Raw genomic sequence first — 20,620 nt, forward strand, 5'->3', positions numbered from 1 at the left:
TGCAGATTTGTAAATGTAGACACAGCACAAACCTCCAGAGCAGAAAGATTTGTGTTGAAAGTTCCAAAAACTGCAGTTCTTCCAGTGGTCACTTGAGGCTGGTTCCAAAAGTTGCCATGATACATGTTTCTATGTGTGACAAAAATAGCTTTTTGTCACAAACTAGTTTTTTGTCACTAACTATTTTTGTGTGAAAAAAAATAGTTTTTGGAGACAGCTAACTAATAACTAATAACCTAGCACTCCCACACTCTTGTACAAATACGGTCACGTTTTGCTCATAAATGAATAAACAGATAAATCAAATAACCTGACTGAAAAGGTAAAGGTGATGTTTCTAAATGCAGAGATTACTACTTCTATCTTTTAAATACAGTCTGTGGTTTAAACGATCAGAGAACTATGTCACGAACAGTGTGTAAACTCATTTCATGATTCAATTGAATTATTTATACCAACAACAAAACAAACAAAATGATTCCATCCATCAAATCACTTGTGAAATATTGTTATAAAATGATATAATGACGTTTCAGAGAGAATCCGGTCTGGTCACCGACAGGTACTAGAACCGGATGTGGTGTGGCTGATTTTTTTCGGCCCCAGCAGGGCATGTGTAAAGCGGCAGAGTATATAAAGCTGTGAGCCGACACCAGCGTGGCCTCTGCCAGCTGAACATCACGGTTAGAAAAGAGGGGGATTGGTTTGGAGCTTGCAGCTGTCCGGCGGCACTTCCTGTGGGAATTTTTACAAGCTACCAGGTGGGTGTTTGTTTGAAATGATACGCTGCTGCGTCTGTAGTGATAAAATTTGAAATGACGACAATATGAAGGCAAAGTTCTGATCCGCTAAGTGTCTGCTCTTTTGACGCGATATCTGCAGGAAAGTTTGCGTGGATTTTTAATCGGGATTTGACTGCAGCATGAGGAACCTTGAGCCAAAAGCTGTAATTCCTCATTATGTTGTTTAATAAAGCCCGTTCTGCTAATATTAATCCCTGACAAGTCAGCAGAACAAGTGAGGCTAAAATGAATCACGTGGATGTTTTAAACAAGGCTGTTTAGTTCAAATGAAAATGTACAAAAATCATCTTTTTGCGCACGTTGTTCGTGTTGTTGCGCTTTCTGCTTCTGCTCCTTTCATGATTCATCCAGGGACAGCCGGCTGTTCAGTGGCCGGGATAAATGCATTGTCACGGGGTTGGCGGCTGCCCAAACTCTTCTGTCCACCCAGCCACTGTTTCTACTGAAACACTGCAAGCAACAACAGGATCTCTTTCCTCTCCAGCTTTGATGATGTTTTGTTTTTTCATAGTAGTGTGGAGCTCACTATGGTGCAGCTATCTCCTTCACCTACCCTGGATATCACCTTTCCACCTGAGAACTCAAAAGGAAGAGAAGAGGACTCGGTCACTGATGGTATCCTGAAGATGGGCTCACCTGCTGGGTTGAACACGCTGCAGCTCAACATGGAAATCTCCACTGCTTACTACGGCTATGAAACCTACATAGAAGATGGCCTCATCTGCCTCAAACACAAAATTCGCAACCTAGAGAAAAAGAAGGTAAGTTTCTGACAGAGTGCTGTAAAAGTGGGCGCCTGCTGTTTGTGACGCGTGTTGTCCCCGCAGCTGAAACTGCTCGGCTACAGGAAGAGACTGAAGCAGGGTGAGGTTCTAAACAAAGATCAAATGGTGAGTCCAACTAGTAGTGATTTCTTAAATGAGCTCTGTCTCTAGAACCTGCACTGGTGATTTGAGCTTTCGATTTCCATTTTAGGCAGCTGTGGAAAAGTATGAGGAGGTGCTGCACAACTTGGACTTTGCACGAGAGCTCCACAAAACCCTGGATGGCTTGTCTCAGAATGTAAATGTGTCTGGTCACTTTGTCTTTATATCCTGGCTAGGCGTTATTATGCCCTGGGTATTAGGTTGCTTGTGCTGTGTTTGGCTCCGGTGCATTAGATAAGCATATCCAAAATTACACCTGGTAATTCGATGATATTGGTGGGCTGTAGGCTGCCCACCCAGTAAGAAGTTAGAAATGTAACCTGTGCTTTTTCTTTTGTTTTTGTCTTTGCTTTGGTTTTGATGTCGATCTGGTCTAAAACTGCAATTGAACTGTACTTTGTAAATAAATCCGCGTTCATGACTTCATATGCATTATATAAATTAAACTGTTGTATAGTCAGAAGTCTCACAACTAGCTATAGAATTTGAAAACTCCTTTAATCTTCCCCTGCAGCTGATTAAGGCCCAGAGGAAAGCCATGAAGAAGGAGCAAGTAGCTAAGGTGGAGGAAGAGAGGCGACGTCTGGCCACTGTACTCCAGGTCCAGCACCTCCTTGCTAGCCTGCAAAAGGAGCATGTCAGGAGAGACCTTTTGGCCGGCCAGAATCAGGCACCATGCGTTCCAGGCCAGCAGCTACATAGTCTGAGCCAGCTCACCACCTTGCTTGGAGTCAAGAGAGATAACAGACTGAGGTGAGAGTGACCGTAAGATGGTGAACTTCCTTCTTTGAAGATGACGTAGCAACTGAAATGACTAAAACTTCTGACCCAAGTCTTTCACTTCTCATTGGTCATATCACAATATTTTCAGGAGGCCACAAATTCTGAGCCAAGTTTTCTGCCCTTCTTGAGTGGAAGTTGAGTGTTGACATAGAATTTTTCTAGTTAGTCAGGCACAGGGTGGCTTGAATTTCAGGATATAGCTACTGACATCTCTTTTCTGTTTGCTGTAGTTTACAAGAGCAAATGGAGCAGGCGGCTCTGGCCTACATGGACCTGTTGGAGGGAAAAGACAAGCCGGTGGCTGGATCCTCATGTGAGTGCAAAAACCGGAAAGATCTCTAGAGCTTCTGTAATTCTAACATATTAGACACAAAGCCCTACAACCAGCTGCAAAAAGCAATGTCTACAATTCAAAGAACAGCAAGAAAAACACAGAGCAAAATATTCATAAACCTCCACCTCAGCCTGTTGAAGGCGTTTGGAGGTTTTTTGTTTCTGTTTTTCTCTAATCCACAGCATTTATTTCAGTCTTTCAGGGTATACATAGATATTCTTGATTCGGTGAGACTTATTACTTCACTCCAACTGTTTTAAAAGGTGACCCTACTAAAACCAAAAACGCAACAAAAAGGAGAAGGAGGAAAAAACGGTGACAAATTCACATGTGCAGCCTCCAGCAGCCAACTGTGTTTGCTGCACACCTGGCTTATCTTCTAAAATCACTACTCGAACCTCTGCTGTAGAGGTTTAAAACAACTGTTTGTACAGACTGGTTTTAGCCGCTTGGTTTTCGTGCATATAGATTTACCTTACTAAGAATATCTTCCCTGCTACTTCTTTTTCCTTTTCAGTTAAACAGTTGAAAGAGGAGCTCACCGGGCTGTTGAATTGCGAGTACTTCAGTTGTCTTCCACCTCCTCCAAGCAAGACTCCAGAGGTGGTCCTGAGCTCATCCAGCCACACTCGTAAGATTCCAAAATTACATTTCAATAGCAACTTTTCAGCCATGAAAAACCTTGCATGTGTTACAGGATCAGTGTTTTATGTTTTTATTTTGTACTTTCCTACCAGCAGGTTGACCAGGTTAGTGTTTTGGTGGTCGTTGACATTGTTTTGGTGCTTCCTGAGTTTCCTGTCCAGGAATTGACACAAACTGTAGTGTCTTGGAAATGCCCGTGGTAGTCCTTGTTGTGTTCTGTAAGCTAGAAGTATTACTCCAACCAGAACCTGTAGCAGGCAAAGAACAACTTCATGTGCTGAAAAATGACTTTGAGTCGATCTGCAGTATAAGACTGTATAGAGAGGGAGGTGAGAGATTTCAGACTACGGCACCTCCTGGCTTTGATTTCTTGCTTGTTTAGGCTGCGACTTGCAGCCATCTACATTCCTTTTGTGTAGTTATATTGTCATCAGGTGTCCCACCTCGGGCTCCTGTTTAACAGTTCTCTGAGGGAAGCTGGCGCTTGCACAGCTCCAAGGTTTTGACAGTGTTGTGATCCCACTCCCACCCTGTTTCTGCAGGCTTAAGCTGAGCTTTAAAAGGCATCACTACATGAAATGTATTTCTGTAACTGCCATATTTTCCCTGAAAAGGTTGACTTCCATATTTCTTTTTCTGCTTTGCCCTGTCAGCCATACTAAAGTCAAAATCAAATGAAGTTTCAAAGGAGGTAAGCCCAATATTCATTTAGGGTCCCCTCCCCCACCCTTTCCTTCGACTGCATTTCAATGCTTTATATACAAACAGTTCCCAATCCACTGCTCTGTTGGTTGTATGACAGTTTTTCAATAGACTATATGTGAGTGAGAAGGAGCAGGACCCTCCTGACTGCTGGGATATGGAGCTCCCAGGGGAACCTTCATCACCGCAAACTGCAGTCCTCAAACCATGGAGAGGAGCTGCCACTTTAATACCTAAAGTCATTCCATCCACCACAAGGAAGCAGTCTGCAGACTGCAAACTGGTAAAATATAGTCAAACATTTTTGCTCTTCAGTTGTCATCTGCAATGACGAGTAAAACTGGGTGACTTGACGACGACTATTCATTATATTAGTATCCAGAATGAATCGAACGGAAGTATAACGTGATTTATGCATTCTTCTTCTCATGGTGAAGAACAGGCTGTCTGTGAACAACAGCTCAGTAGGTAGAGATACGAATAAAACGAAACACTAATGCTGTAGTTTAGCAAAGGTAACATACAGTGACTGCATTACTTTGGGGGAGGGGACAGCAAAGACTCGCTATTATAAGGAAGGGATGCAGATATACTGTAATTCTCTGGGGTGAGCGCACTTATTGAAAGTAGTCGGTTTATCTTAAATTACAAGAACTGATCTGCCAGTATTGGCTCAAAAGCTCAGGTGATTCAAATCATATTCTTCCCAGAGGACAGAGAAGAAGGCCAAACAGGAGCAAAATTCAAAGTTGGTGAGTTGAACAGTTGCTCTTCACCAGACACGCACATTGATGCTGTGTAAATATTTTTAGGTGTACAAATGAGCCCCTTGTAATTCCTGACAGGTAGTTGGCATGGATATACCTGTGGAAGTTTTCAGTTCTGCATCTGCCTTACCTAAAGATCCCATCCTGAGAAAACAACACCTCGAGGAGCTCATGACGAAGATCCATGGCTCCTTCAGTTTTATGCAGGTGGACTTTGGTTTGCAAATTTCTGTGTGTAACTGGTGGTACTATTGTATAGTGGTTGTTTTCAGCTTTGCCAGTGACTGAAGGTTTATTGCTCTGTTTGTTTGTTTTTTTTAATGCTGTCCTGTTCAGGACTCTCTCCTAGATGGTGAGAGCTCGCCTACAAGTGACCAGCTCAGACTGAAGAGACAGCCTTCTGGATCTCCCTCTATTCTGGGTAAATTGACAAAAAATTAACAAGATCTGTAATTCTCAGGTGTCACAAAGTGCTTTATCATATAAAATGCAACAATTAAAATGGCATAGATGAAAGTAAGACTGCACAGGTGGGCCTTACCTTTTTAAAAGAAGCTTATCAAAGGTCAACAGAGCTTACGTTCAATGGAAGGAGGTCCTTCTGTCCTTATCTAGGCGAAGGTGCCACCAACAAGCATTGACCAGCACAGCTTTGAACTCTGAAAACTAAGAGATCCAACCAAAGTACTCTTTAATGGTAAAGGTATGTTTTTGCTGCATTGGCCGTGTGTTTGGGGTCATTGTAAAGTTTGCTAATGCAGCAGTGATTATATTGCATCACGAGAACTATTAAAGATCAATTTGGAAGGACTAGGTACTTAAAGAGAAAAATTAGAACTTTTATTGTCATCGTAGGGTTGCTCGCACAGCGAAATAAGGTAGCAAGACCACAAAAGTAAAGAGAAAATATAAGAACACTACACAATGTTTGTCTTCCAGGAAGCATTGTGGGGGCTTTGGTCACGAAGGATAGGGATGGAAGTTGCACATCTGCTGAAATATTGCACAGGGCCGGGAATGAATAGCAGCGGCAAAGTGATTGTATGAGAGAGGTCTGCTCACTTTGCATTTATAGTTCTCACAGCCCACAGGTAGAAGCTGTTCTTTAGTCTGTTGGTTTTGCTCCTGATGGATCTGAACTTTGTTTTGTTTTTTAGAGGGCAGAATGTTGAATAGATGGTGGTTAGGATGGAGTCATCTTAGTCTTGTATAATTACACCAACCTTATCTGGATTGTGTACAAAAGATCCAATATGGTTTAAATTTAAAAAATAAAACAAAGAATCTAAATTGAAAGAAGCAAACCTGGATGGGAAGAATCTTGGTGTCACTAGTGAGAGGGGCCGGTGTAGTAATCAACTCTCAGTGAGTTGATTACTACACCAGAATTCATGTAGTCAGTACACAGGATGACTACATGAATTCTGTTTTGTCAGGGTTGAGATGGATGAACTTTACTGGTGTTGGAAACATCACTGAAGGGAGGCTTTTCGAGTGTGCTGGACCTTACCAGGTGTACAGGTGATTGTCAGCGTGGCTGGCTGTGGCTCAGGGGGTATAGCAGGTTGCATTCTACTTGGATCAGTGGTTTGACTTCCCAGCTCATCTAGTCTCCACGTCTATCCTAGGGCTCGATGCTGAACCTCAAATTCCCCCGATCCAGTTGGTGGTGTGATTAAAAAGCCATTTGAGTACTGAATTAAAATGTGTTCATCATTTAGCGTGGCAATGCTCCTATGAAGGGGTTGAGCCGCTATAGGGAGATGTAGGATTAAGACAGAACGGTGAAATACACTAAAAGACATTTAAATCTATTCTAAACGTAATATTCAGGAAAGCGCTTGCGGGCTTGGGTGTGGCCTATAAATGTACTAGCAGTATATGCAAATGTGATTTGTGTTGTGTTTTAGCAGTTTGTCGGTCTTCTAGTCATAGATTTTTTTGGAATAAATTTCCTAATATGTTTTGTTTTGTTTTCCATCTCACCTAAACAGCTAAAGCAGGTTTGAGAAGCCCAATTGATGTCCTACCCAAAGCGATGCATGTAAGGAGCTCTTTTCCTTTTTAACAAAGCGGGTGTGACTAAAAATGAGAACCGTTTTTAGTTGTGACATATCCACCTTTCCTATATTCAGTCCACTCCACTGCCCACCAGGCTTACAGAGCGCAGAGTCAGTCTGACCAATGGAAATCGGAGCCTGGAGACGTGTGACATAGAACTTTCCCCAAAGGACCTACCTCATGTAAGGAGCCATTCGTTTAATATAAAGTTAAACTCTGCATTCTGTGTGCCTCTCTTAAGCTTTCTTGTCAATCTAGGAGTCTCTCCAGTTGGCTGAAAAAGAGATTTTTCCTTCACCGCCACTGTTTCGCCGGGAGTCTACTGTCTCCAGCAATCTGGAGGAGAAGAGCTGTCCTATGGTAGATTAGTTTAGCCATCATCGGAGAGAACTTCTTCTGTGAAGTGTTGCCAGAATACTTCATTTTGTTTCTTTTAACATTCCCAGACACCAGTAACAGATTCAGGGAAGCAGTCGCCCTGTAATGGGGTAACATCCTGCACTTCCACCCCCCCTCAGGGACAGACTTTCTCTACACCGCCCACCAGGCGATCTCTGACCTCTGCACAGTTTCAGAACATCCAGTCAGTAAGTTTCATCAAAGTATCATTCCGACTTTGATCATTGGTGGGTGAAGTCAAAGTGCAGGGCTGTAGCTCCTCTTTGAGATGCGATTCAGACGGTGTTAATATAAAAAGAAATGAGGTGAGATAAGATCTCACTGTATGCAAGAAATAGAGCTGAGACTTCTCAAACATGGTGCAGCTCAGGATAAGAGATTCTGATAAAAGATCTTGTGGCTTCAGCTAATGGGTCAAAGGCTGTTAGTGGGTAATATATCTCCATTTTACTGGGTGTCTGAACATGTGTTGCTGTTCCAGCTGTAGTCTCTGGGTGTTCACAAACTTAAAGTTGGTGGAAGTCTTAAGATGGGTAATTTTTGAGAACCATGTCCATGAACCATCATATTTAAACTTAAAAATTGGCATCTCATCTAAAATATTTTTGTGGTTCCGTTCTGGAAAGTAAGATTCTAATATTGTAATAGTTTGTGGTACTAACTATTAAACACCCATACAGCTTATGGATGTATGAATGCTAAACAAGCTCATTAGCCTACATTTTCTCAATGTCTGTTTTGTGACTTCCAAAAAAACAGCTCAAGGTTTTTGTTTGGTGTTTTTGTGTGTGGGTTTTGTTTTTTGGTTCAAAACAGAAAAAATCACGGTGAAATTTATCCAAAAATGAAATGCGCTTTACTTGCATCTGGAGACGATCTGACTTCAATCTAAATCTAAACGGGACCTTCAGTTTTCTGTCCATTTTCTGCTTTCTGTAGGTCTTTAAAGTGAGCACCTCCTTAACTCAGACGGGGGAGGTGAACTATAAACCAGATTCTGTTTTCACTGAGCCCAGATACACCACTGCCAGCACCCAGACACCACCTGAGTTTGCCCTCTCAGAGGAGGAGGCACAGCCAGGTATGTTGAGTTTTGCATTCTTGGCTTTGTGTCCTCACTGCTAGACCGGTCGTCATCATCTGAGATGCATTTTCTCTAGTGTACCAGTCGGATTACTCGGTGGGTCATGGTGGACAGATCTTTCCGTCTCCAAGCCAGTCGGGTGGTGTGAATCGACCCAGCCAATCATACTACACCAGAGGCTCTGTGAGAGGTATGGCACGTGGTGGCAAGGCACTGGCTCAAACCTTTCGCTCCTCTGGGTGGCAACGAGGTATTGGTCTTGTTTTTTGTTTTGTTTGTTTTTTGGTTTGTTTTTTGTTGTTGTGCGTTTCCTTACCCCACCCCAAGCTGTGGCTGTGCCTCTGTGCAGAAGGGCTCGTCCTGTTAAAAGGGAGTTCTTCTTCCCTACAACCACAAAGTGTTTTTTGTGTGAAGTTTTCCTTAATATTGTGGGGTTATGACCTTCTCATCAAGCGTCTTTGTGAACTGGCACAATTTAAACTGAGGTTTTCTTAAACTAGTTTCTGATTACAGGAGGATCCTACATCTCTCCAACTCATCTCAGGGACTCTGGTCCCCTCTTCTATGCAGCTAGAGTAAGTCAACCCGTCTTTTAACATGTGTTTTATAATCCCAGCACAAATGATGGGTTAAATACGGCCATAAACCAAAAAGGCATTTCATTAAATGACCCAAGCAAAGGATGGGAAACCTACTTAACAAGCAAATCAATTTATTTACAGAAGTGAAGCTGCTCACTAAGTAAAAGCACAACTTATTCAAGTCCTGCAATTTTCATACTAGTCTGTTCATGTGGAAAGGGAACACGTTTTGTTTCTATATGGGGGGCAGTTTTTCTGTAAGCACAATCTGTTTTGAGGAAGTTTGCAGCTTTAAAATTCATAATCAAGTAGATCATCAGAAGCGGTGTGTAGAAGTGTATTTGCTTATACAAAGTAGGCTGCAAAATCGCAAACAGTTGTGGGATATGTTGACTGTGTTGGTTGCCATAACAAATAATCATCAGCACTCACCAAAAGCTTTGAACAATGCCTGACTTTTATATAAAATCATTTTTTAAAGGTAATAACAAAATGTAAAATTCCAGTTTGTGTCAGACAGCTGCTCACAATTTTGATTCAAAGCCGGAAGTATAGAGGGCCCATTCCATGAAAATCAACTGAAAAGAGACGACCTCACAGAGATGACTCTGCAACTTGAATGAAGATGCAAAATTTTCCATCTTACGGAATTTTTATTTTTAAACTTAGATTTTATACCAAGCTCATCTTCTGTCCTTGTTTCCTTCTGTGTAAAAGTGTTTTCTAATGGTCATTTTAACATGTGTGACTATGTCACAGCTGTTAAATTGAACAACGCTTGTGTTTAAAACTATGTACACATGGACGACATCATGCTGATTATCCACGGTTGTCCTTTTTGTGTCTGCGTGAGTCACTGTTGTGCTTCTGTGGCCTTTTTTTCTCAGGACTCAGGGTACCAGCACAACTACAGGCGAGGAGGGAGACATAACAACAGTGGTAGGAACCAATGATTGTCTTTTCTGCTACAGCTTCCACTTCCTTTTTTTTTTTTTTCAATACCTGAATTTGTTTGACGTTTACAAACTTAGAGCCTCAGCCCAGTAGTGGTAGCAGTGCAGCTCACTCATGGATGCAAACAGGTGACACGAGTTCCAGTTAGACCAAAGTGAAGGATTCCCTCTCTTCACATCTATTCTAATTGATTTCCATTTTTAGGTTTGGATAGTCGAGCGCTGCTCATCTTGCTTGTTGTAATGGAATGCCTGGCATTTTTGATTTTAGTATTGGTGCCACCAACATATTTCCACAGCAAAATTCTCAAATTTGGGATTTGATATGTTGTCTTCCTACAGTTAAAAATAATCAACATGGCATTCTGTGTCGTTTCGACTCCACAGCAGCCTGGAGTGATTCTTCTCAGGTGAGCAGCCCAGACAGGGAGGGAGCATTCACAATTGTGGACTCGGGTCATGGGGATTCCCTGTCTGTTTCCACTGTGGAGGTCCCACTCACTCCACATGGACACCACCACACCGCCTTGCTGCCTATGCAGCTCTACCCACTCTCCCAGCCTCTGCGAGTGGCCTTCACTGCCTCTCGCACTGCCAACTTCGCTCCGGGAAATCTCGACCAGCCGATTGTATTTGACCAGCTCCATAGCAACCTAGGGGAGATGTACGATACCCACATTGGCCGCTTTACCTGCCCTGTGAATGGAACCTATGTCTTTATCTTCCACATCCTGAAGCTTGCCATCAATGTGCCACTCTACATTAACCTCATGCGCAACGAGGAAGTGATGGTGTCTGCATACGCCAACGATGGAGCCCCAGACCATGAAACGGCCAGCAACCACGCCATTTTGCCGCTTTTCCAAGGAGACCAGGTGTGGCTCAGGTTGCATCGTGGAGCCATCTATGGCAGCACTTGGAAGTACAGCACCTTCTCTGGGTTTCTGCTGTACCAGGATTGAGTAGCAGTCAGCCTGGTGGTACTCTTCTTCCAGTGTGTGGACTGTTTGCTTTGCATTGAATGGTGACTGCACTGACGTTTGAGTATAGTGGTCAGGCTGCATGCTAATGCATAAAACTTGTTCACAACATGGGTGAGAGTATAGATTATACACTTTGACCACTTACACAACTTACCTGTTTTCAAATGGGGTCTGTTACCAATTGACAAACCAGGCAGACCACCTTCTCCCCAAAATAAAAGTCATTGTGATGAACTACCACTTTGACTGATACAGTTACACCATCTGCTGTAAAGCGGCACCTGCAAGAATGGAATCATTTTGTGCCTTTTTGTTCAATGAATGTTTGCATTGACCAGATGTTAACCTCAAGTCATTCATTTAGTTCAACATATCAGGTGAATTGACAAACTGTATTTGCAGCACTTTGCTTGATGCTGTGCTCCTATCCATTCATTCTTACTGAGGAAAGGATTGTTCTTGGTGGTGGGTGTGGTGTCAAACACTAAAGGCAAAATTGTAGCACTAAGTCTACTGTGAAGGTATAAAAGAGGTCTCTTGCTGAAATAAAAGATGAGCAGTGAAGTGTAGTGGTTTTTGTGTTTTATTTGTTTAAGTTAAAAAAACAAAACTCTTTGGTTACATTACTTAAGCAGGTTTGTTTAAGAGCCAGTTATTCGTACCTCTGGCAAATCAAGCATCAGTTCTCCAGTTCACAGCTGAAGAAGCCTCCTGGATGAGGTGAAATGTCTTCACAAAACTTCAAAAAGTCCAGTTACTTTAAAAGCCCTACTCAAGTACATACAAAAATGCTCTATAAGAACCATTCCAAACATGAGTATTAAGTGCCTCATTAAACATAAAACCACTGGTGAGTGGTTGTAACCTTGATACTTATTAAGCCTGTGTGTCCAGCTCCAGAATCCACAGAACTGATCTTCATTGCTTATCAAAGATGTCCTCTCAAACAGGTGGTGATATAGAGCTCCACGTGAAGTACACTTCCCAAACAAGTCGGCTAAATTGGCATTTTACTTGAATGAGTCTGAGGAGTCAACATTGTGCAGCCAGCAACATCATCCAGTATAATCGGTTTGGTAATGGGAATGGTTTGCCAAAAAGTACCCCGTCTGCTGTTAGATACCAGAAAGAAATCCTGAGATGTAGACAGACAGGAACTCCATGACACAAAAAGTTGGTTATGGAATTTAACTTAGTTTTATGCTGGGACCACATGATCAGAGTTTCCCTTACACAAAACAATGAAAAGACATGCCATATGTAGCATATTTGCAGCTCTGGAGGCCAGGATTACTGAATTGGAGACTCGGCTTCGCACCCTTCATTCACCCGTAGCTAGCCAGGCCCCTGTAGCTGGTGCAGCCGACGATAGCGTAGGACCCGCTAGCTGTTCCCCGGCAGACCCCAAGCAGCTGGGGAAAGAGGGCGGCTGGGTCACGGTGAGGAGGAAGCATAGTCCTAAACAGAAGCCCCAGGTACACCACCAACCTGTTCATGCCGGAGGTTTCTTCCTGTTAAAAGGGAGTTTTTCCTTCCCACTGTCGCCAAAGTGCTTGCTCATAGGGGGTCATATGATTGTTGGGTTTTTCTCTGTATCTATGAAGCGCCTTGAGGCGACTTTTGTTGTGATTTGGCGCTATATAAATAAAATTGAAAAAATTGAATTGAATTCATGTGTCTAACCGTTTTTCCCCACTCGGCGACACACCCGCCGGGGGTCAAACTCTGGTAATTGGTGATTCTGTTCTCAGACATGTGAAGCTAGAGACAACAATACAGTATCCACATCTGAACCAAAGAGTAAAACAGTGAAATGTGGATTATTAAATATTAGGTCTCTCTCCTCCAAGTCTCTGTTAGTACATGACTTAATAATTGATCAACAAATTGATTTACTCTGCCTTACAGAAACCTGGTTGCAGCAGGATGATTATGTTAGTTTAAATGAATCAACACCCCCGAGTCATTCTAACTACCAGAAACCTCGAAGCACAGGCCGAGGGGGCGGTGTGGCAGCAATTTTTCACACCAGCCTATTAATTAATGAAAGACCAAGACAGACTTTTAATTCATTTGAAAGCCTGATGCTTAACATTGTCCACCCCAGCTGTGAAACTCAGAAACCAGTCTTACTTGTTATCATCTATCGTCCACCTGGGCCTTACACAGAGTTTCTGTCTGATTTCTCAGACTTCTTATCTGATTCAGTTCTCAGCTCAGATAAAATAATTATTGTGGGTGATTTTAACATCCATGTAGATGCTAAAAATGACAGCCTCAACATGGCATTTAATCTGTTATTAGACTCAACTGGCTTCTCTCAAAATGTAAAAGAACCCACCCACCACTTTAATCACACTCTAGATCTTGTTTTAACATATGGCATAGAAACTGAACATTTAACAGTGTTTCCTGAAAATCCTCTCCTGTCTGATCATTTCCTGATAACATTTACATTTACAATAATTGATTACACAGCAGTGGAGAGTAGACTTTATCACAGTAGATGTCTTTCTGAAAGTGCTGTAACTAAGTTTAAGAATATAATCCACCCACTGTTATCATCTTCAATGCCCTGTACCAACATAGAGCAGAGCAGCTATCTGAACGCTGCTCCAACAGAGGTCGATCATCTTGTTAATAATTTTACCTCCTCACTACGTACGACTCTGGATACTGTAGCTCCTGTGAAAACTAAGGTCTCTAATCAGAAGTACTTGACTCCGTGGTATAATTCTCAAACACGTACCCTAAAGCAGATGACTCGTAATCTGGAGAGGAAATGGCGTGTCACAAATTTAGAGGATCATCATTTAGCCTGGAGAAATAGTTTGCTGCTTTATAAGAAAGCCCTCCGCAAAGCCAGAACATCTTACTATTCATCACTGATTGAAGAAAATAAGAACAACCCCAGGTTTCTCTTCAGCACTGTAGCCAGGCTGACAAACAGTCAGAGCTCTGTTGAGCCAACCATCCCTTTAACGTTAACTAGTAATGACTTCATGAACTTCTTCACAAATAAAATTTTTATCATTAGAGAAAAAATTACCAATAATCATCCCACAGATGTAATATTATCTACAGCTACTCTTAGTACCATTGATGTTAAGTTAGACTCTTTTTCTCCAATTGATCTTTCTGAGTTAACTTCAATAATTACTTCCTCCAAACCATCAATGTGTCTTTTAGACCCCATTCCTACAAAACTGCTCAAAGAAGTCCTGCCATTAATTAATTCTTCGATCTTAAATATGATCAACCTATCTCTAATAATCAGCTATGTACCACAGGCTTTCAAGCTGGTTGTAGTTAAACCTTTACTCAAAAAGCATCTCTAGACCCAGCAGTCTTAGCTAATTATAGGCCAATCTCCAACCTAGTTGTCAAACAGCTAACAGATCATCTGGCTTATTTGAAGAGTCTCAGTCAGGTTTCAGAGCTCATCACAGCACAGAAACAGCTTTAGTGAAGGTTACAAATGATCTTCTTATGGCCTCTGACAGTGGACTCATCTCTGTGCTTGTCCTGCTAGACCTCAGTGCAGCGTTCGATACTGTCGACCATAATATCCTATTAGAGCGATTAGAACATGCTGTAGGTATTACAGGTACTGTGCTGCAGTGGTTTGTATCATATCTATCTAATAGACTCCAGTTTGTGCATGTAAATGGAGAGTCCTCTTCACACACTGAGGTCAATTATGGAGTTCCACAGGGTTCAGTGCTCGGACCAATTCTGTTTACATTATACATGCTTCCCTTAGGCAGCATCATTAGAAGACATAGCATACATTTACACTGCTATGCAGATGACACCCAGCTCTATCTGTCCATGAAGCCAGATAACACACACCAATGAGTTAAACTGCAGGAATGTCTTAAAGACATAAAGACCTGGATGGCCACTAACTTTCTGCTTCTTAATTCAGATCAAACTGAGGTTATTGTACTCGGCCCTGAAAATCTTAGAAATATGGTATCTAAGCAGATTCTTACTCTGGATGGCATTACCTTGGCCTCCAGTAACGCTGTGAGGAACCTTGGAGTCATTTTTGATCAGGACATGTCCTTCAACGCACATATTAAACAAATATTTAAGACTGCTTTCTTCCATTTGCGCAACATCTCTAAAGTTAGAAATATCCTGTCTCAGAGTGACGCTGAAAAACTAGTTCATGCATTTATTACTTCCAGGCTGGACGACTGTAATTCATTATTATCAGGAAGTCCTAAAAACTCGCTGAAAAGCCTTCAGTTAATCCAAAATGCTGCAGCAAGAGTACTGACAGGGACTAGAAGGAGAGAGCAGATTTCTCCTGTATTTGCTTCCCTTCATTGGCTTCCTGTTAAATCCAGAATTCAAAATCCTGCTCCTCACATACAAGGTCTTAAATAATCAGGCCCCATCTTATCTTAATGACCTTGTAGTACCATATCACCCTATTAGAGCACTTCGCTCTCACACTGCAGGCTTACTTGTTGTTCCTAGAGTATTTAAAAGTAGAATGGGAGGCAGAGCCTTCAGTTTTCAGGCCCCTCTTCTGTGGAACCAGCTTCCAGTTTGGATTCGGGAGACAGAAACTATCTCTACTTTCAAGATTAGGCTTCAAACTTTCCTTTTTGCTAAAGCATATAGTTAGGGCTGGACCAGGTGACCCTGAATCCTCCCTTAGTTATGCTGCAATAGACGTAGGCTGCTGGGGATTCCCATGATGCATTGAGTTTTTCCTTTCCAGTCACCTTTCTCACTCACTATGTGTTAACAGACCTCTCTGCATTGAATCATATCTGTTATTAACCTCTGTCTCTCTTCCACAGCATGTCTTTATCCTTTCTTCCTTCTCTCACCCCAACCGGTCGCAGCAGATGGCTCCGCCCCTCCCTGAGCCTGGTTCTGCCGGAGGTTTCTTCCTGTTAAAAGGGAGTTTTTCCTTCCCACTGTCGCCAAAGTGCTTGCTCATAGGGGGTCATATGATTGTTGGGTTTTTCTCTGTATCTATGAAGCGCCTTGAGGCACCTTTTGTTGTGATTTGGCGCTATATAAATACAATTGAATTGAATATGTTTTTTTCTATGGAGGTGATACACACATCCAGATGACACAAATCAGCTAGTTAAACTACAGGCATCCATAATCTGCTACTTTTAAATTCTGAGAACTCTGAGTTTATTGCACTTTGGCCTAAAAATCTTCTATTTCTTCATTTCCATTTAAAACTTGTACAGCTGCTGTTATTATGTATATTGTATATTTATATTTCTTCATACATTCTTATATATTTCTATACTGTGTATTGTGTTGTACAGTTATTTTATTTTCAACTTTAACTTATATATTTTATCTTATTCTTTCCCAGTTAAATTTACCCTTCATTCTAATTTGTGTTGTACAGTTATTTCATTTTTAACTTTAATTTTTATATTTTATTTTATTCCTTCCTAGTTAAATTTACCCTTTTTAATTTTCATATTTATTTCCTATCTTATTCATAGCCTTTTCTTTTTTTCTTTAGGTCACGAGCAGTTGTGTAAGCATTTCACTGCATATCGTACTGTGTATGACTGTGTATGTGACAAATAAAATTTGAATTTGAATTTTTAAACATGATCTCTAATGAGTTTCTCTCTTGCAAGCAGGTAAAGCACTGCATGTGTTATATAACTATCTGTGAAACTGAAAAAAACTCTACTCCCCCAAAGGAGAAATTCATTAGTTACAACAGGATAACAAGATTATAATTTCAGCTGTTACAAAGAGTATTTGTAGCAACATTTTTGACTGACATGAGATAAATACTTTATTTATCCAATAAGCAATACACATGCAAAACAAAATAAGCAACAGCCAGTGTAACCTCTACTAAAACTTTGCTCAAGATTAGCAAGCAACTGAGTCTAAAAGTGGTGACTTCCTGGCATGAAATATATTTTATTTTATAATATTATTATATTTCAAAATTATACATGTCACACACACACATCTTAGACTTCGGTGTTTTATTGAGGAACAATAAATATCAGTAGAGAGCAGTCAGTCCCAACGCTGGCATGAAGTGTGACTACTAGGGTGGATGGTCATCTTCCACACGTCGTTTCTGGTGCTGCCAGAAAAATAGTCCGTACATAAAGAAGTCCAGGAAGAGGTGGAGGAATCCATGTCTGTGCTTTGGAGCTGTCAATAGTCCCACAGGTTAATCACCAGGGGCACATGAAGGAGATATAGTGGTTACTTTAAAGGTGCATAGGACGCATCGACTTACTCCACAGGTTTGTCCACCATAAAACACCAGTGCTGCTGTCAGCCAGTCAAAGTCAATATAAATTAAAAACACAGGACGGCAGGATGTGTTGCCCATCACATACTCCGTTCTGGAAACAGCAGAAATGCAACCGTGTCCACATTTTGTCGTAACAAAGCAGATAAACTCCGCTGCTATTTGTAATCCATTAGAGTGCCACATGAATACAGCTGAGGCTTGCGTTGACAATATGTACACCAGAAAGTATCCATTTAGCAAGAGGCAACACAAAACTGCGAATGCTGCAAAAGTTCAAAGATAGGACATCTGCCCAAGATACACATTTCCAAACATTTTACTCTCTGCTGCCAAAAATATTTACATTTTGAACGCATTTAGAGGTGAAACACAAATATGGCGCGTCCCTTCATGACACATTTATGGACCACAGAAAACAAGGTTAACAATTCTAATTGTGAAATTCATCCATTTATGCCAAGTCTGCAGTTTACATAAAAACCCCTTTTAACAATTAAAGAACATTTAGCTTAGCATAAATACTGGAAGAAGGGACAAATGGCTAGTTTGCTTTATTAAAAAAAATAAAATCTAGATTTTAAACAGTGTATAAACAGCCAGAGCTACTGGGGCTGTTACACAGGGACTAAAAACGTAACCTGTGACTGGCTTGAAGTGGGACTTTACGGGGAATCATGACACATACACAAGCATGAAAGTTGTTAAGACCATAAACCTGCTACTTCTCGCTTCCTATGCTAATTGGTGACAAATGGGTGCTATTACATTCAGTCTTGTTTATAGTAACGTCATTTTGTGAAGTAAACATTCTAAAATTTCAGCTTATTCCTGATGTATGATATGAATGCAGTAAAAAGCTGAACTGTGTATACTGATTATTGTTTTTGAAAGAACCGTTTTGTTGTTTTGTGGAAAAGTTTAATAACTGCCAGGACTTTAATTCATTAATGTTATACTTGAATTAATTTCTGTCGTATATTGTTAATGTGTTAGGTATCTCCATAGTGTAGGAGTTCACACTTTTGGCCCACACACGCTGGTTTCAAGGAAAAGGCATAAATCCCTTGGAATGCATCAGGAAGAGCATCCAGTCAAAAATCTGCCAAATCAAATATGTGTTTTCAACTCTTTCTGAATAAGGGAGCTTCATATTGTTATATGTTTCAAAAGATTCCAGGCTTCAGGCTACTCATACTTTCACAACGAGCTGACATCAGCTTGTTGCAGATTTCATTATACAGTTATCTGCTTCAGGCGCAGCGCAGGTACGAAATACTGAGGGCTGCATTTGTGTGGGCTCCATAGAGCTTATGCCCAATTAAATTACAACGGACAAACAGGAGTCAAAAGGCTCATTTCACACACTAGATGTAGCAAAGGATCTACACAGAAGGGCAAACATAAGACAATTAAAACATTTTCTTTTTTAAATGCTATTAGTAAGCCTCAGAATAAAGATACAGAGCTGGAAATGAGAAGAACAGGTCTACTTTAAGATGACTGGATAACAACCATGAGGAACAGCTGAAATTCATTTTTCATTCTTAGATGAGCCTGTATGTTACAGTTTAGCTGTTATTTAGTTGTTGAAACTGGCAAACTGGCAAGAAATCATAAATGAATTTGTGTGTAGGCAGATGGTGTAAATGAGTTTGTAAGGCACACAGCCTTAAAACCTGATCTTACATGCGTACATCTGTGAAGTGAGACATAGATGTATAATGTAGGTAGGAATGTTAGCCACAGGTTAAACTCTTAAAACTGAGTCTGTCATTGTGTCAGTGATCCCTCAGTCTCTTCATGGCATCGTATTCTTTCCGTGCACAAAAGCATTGTTGCTCACGCTAACAACAGTTAGCTTGATGGTACTATAACCAACAGTTACAGGTAAGATAATGCATCTACTCGTACCAACTGAAGGGGGCTATGCTACACACAGCTGTTACATGTCTGCTGCTACAGTTATGTTTCTATGCTGTCATTTCAGCATGCACTCAATTTTTTGTTTTTCTTCCAAGCAGCCATATTTCAGTACACTAAGAGAATCAATAAGGCAGAAAGATGCTGTGATTCATATCAGCAACGACAATCCTGCAAACTAGAAAAGACCTTAAAGCAAAAACAATATAGAAAGTATTTTCATGCTCAATCATCAAGGTAAGGAAATCCCAAAAAGTGGATTCTGTTCATCTGGACGCTTCGTCACTCATCCAAGTGACTTCTTCAGTCGTACGCTTGGCCACCGCTACGTCCAGATGAACAGTTTTTGGGAATATAAAAAGTAGTTCCCTCAAACATGACAGTGAATAACTGCTTTGCAAAAGTCTTTTTGGAACAGATTTTTGACTTACAGCTTGAGTTTTATGTGAGCAGGAAGCCAAACAGTCATTTTCCAAGTGTACTGAAATAACAAAGGATACATGGAAGGCAGGAAGTGCTTCTAAAAGCTGATATGTCTGCAGAAACTTGAGCACTGTGATGAACAGTATTAGTTCATCAAGTAAAAAACTACAGATCCTTGGTCTGACCTTTTGTTTAAATAGTCTTTGAAATTCACAAGAAGAGTGGAAATACTGCATCCAAGCTCATGGGTCACCCACAAATTTTAACGTCTCCCATGAAGAATCAAGCAACATGAGAACATGTGGAACTTATTGCTTTGATTCCCAAATTGTCCTTTCAATTTAATGTCCTCCAAACCTTATCATCCATCTAATCACAAGGCCAAGGAGCTAACAGTTAGACGGACAGAGTGAACTGAAGAGGAGGACAGAAAATTAACCAGAGTCCTGTGGAGCTAAAGGTTGATGCCTTTGACCAGTGAGGCTTCCAGTGTGATGGAGAAGTCGTGCAGTGTCTCAAGGACGCTTATAAGGGTATTGAGAGTGGAAGGGTCTCTGAGCATTGCTGTGTCCTCATACATCTGCAGGATCACTGGACATTCCACGAGCAGGGGGAGCCACTGGGGCAGCAGGCGGTCTCTGTGGGGCCAACAATGATCACATCAGAATTATTAAAACTTCACAGTTTATCACATTTTAAATTTCAATTTTTAATTCAATTTAGTTTTTTAAAAAATGTTAGTTTCAGTTTGGTTTGATTATTTTTATTCATTATTGTAGCATTATGTCACAAGATAAAGCGCCTCGAGGTGACTGTTGCTATATAAATACAACTGAACTGAATTAGTTTCAGTTTGAGTTGCTACACAAAGCCTCCCATTGCTGGGGTGACAATCCTGACCACACTGACAGACTCAACCCAAGGACATCTCCTAATTATTGTTTAGTTTAGTTTTAGTTGAACGCACAATATGATTTGG

At 41.1% G+C, this 20,620-nt stretch overlaps 2 protein-coding genes across 10 annotated transcripts in view; one reads left to right on the forward strand and one right to left on the reverse strand.

The window, feature by feature from the left end:
- The first annotated feature begins 558 nt into the window (after positions 1 to 558).
- caprin2 (caprin family member 2) lies at positions 559 to 11,585 on the forward strand. Of its 3 annotated transcripts, none has more exons than XM_084909500.1 (21): positions 559 to 761; positions 1,315 to 1,564; positions 1,631 to 1,693; positions 1,779 to 1,865; positions 2,244 to 2,482; positions 2,743 to 2,825; positions 3,364 to 3,477; positions 4,145 to 4,182; positions 4,294 to 4,476; positions 4,904 to 4,945; positions 5,039 to 5,167; positions 5,297 to 5,381; positions 6,955 to 7,004; positions 7,096 to 7,203; positions 7,280 to 7,381; positions 7,468 to 7,608; positions 8,360 to 8,501; positions 8,581 to 8,694; positions 9,018 to 9,079; positions 9,973 to 10,024; positions 10,426 to 11,585. In XM_084909500.1, the coding sequence occupies exons 2-21, from the start codon at positions 1,331 to 1,333 to the stop codon at positions 10,998 to 11,000; spliced, it is 2,643 nt and encodes an 880-aa protein (XP_084765626.1). In that variant the 5' UTR covers positions 559 to 761; positions 1,315 to 1,330; the 3' UTR covers positions 11,001 to 11,585. The 3 variants fall into 3 exon arrangements, with proteins under 3 accessions (XP_084765626.1, XP_084765624.1, XP_084765625.1); XM_084909498.1 differs by having other exon boundaries at positions 560 to 761; positions 8,581 to 8,754; XM_084909499.1 differs by having other exon boundaries at positions 560 to 761; positions 1,318 to 1,564; positions 8,581 to 8,754.
- Positions 11,586 to 17,002: 5,417 nt separating this feature from the next.
- The window catches only part of LOC146370015 (DENN domain-containing protein 5B-like), a 72,550-nt gene continuing 68,932 nt past the window's right edge, over positions 17,003 to 20,620 (reverse strand). For all 7 annotated transcript variants that reach the window (XM_084909482.1, XM_084909484.1, XM_084909483.1 and 4 more), the window contains one exon: positions 17,003 to 20,279. In XM_084909482.1, coding sequence (XP_084765608.1) covers positions 20,096 to 20,279 — 184 coding nt within the window. In that variant the 3' untranslated portion in view covers positions 17,003 to 20,095. The remainder of the gene's footprint in view (positions 20,280 to 20,620) is intronic.

This window comes from Perissodus microlepis, chromosome 17, assembly GCF_051167445.1.
Source record: "Perissodus microlepis isolate ML-2025 ecotype Zambia chromosome 17, ASM5116744v1, whole genome shotgun sequence".
Taxonomy (NCBI): domain Eukaryota; kingdom Metazoa; phylum Chordata; class Actinopteri; order Cichliformes; family Cichlidae; genus Perissodus; species Perissodus microlepis.

Coding starts and splice junctions, on each gene's coding strand:
- caprin2 (XM_084909498.1), top strand. CDS start 1,331: ATGGTGCAGCTATCTCCTTCACCTACCCTGGATATCACCTTTCCACCT. Junction 1,694..1,778: donor TTCTAAACAAAGATCAAATG/GTGAGTCCAACT, acceptor TTTCCATTTTAG/GCAGCTGTGGAAAAGTATGA. Junction 7,382..7,467: donor AGGAGAAGAGCTGTCCTATG/GTAGATTAGTTT, acceptor TAACATTCCCAG/ACACCAGTAACAGATTCAGG.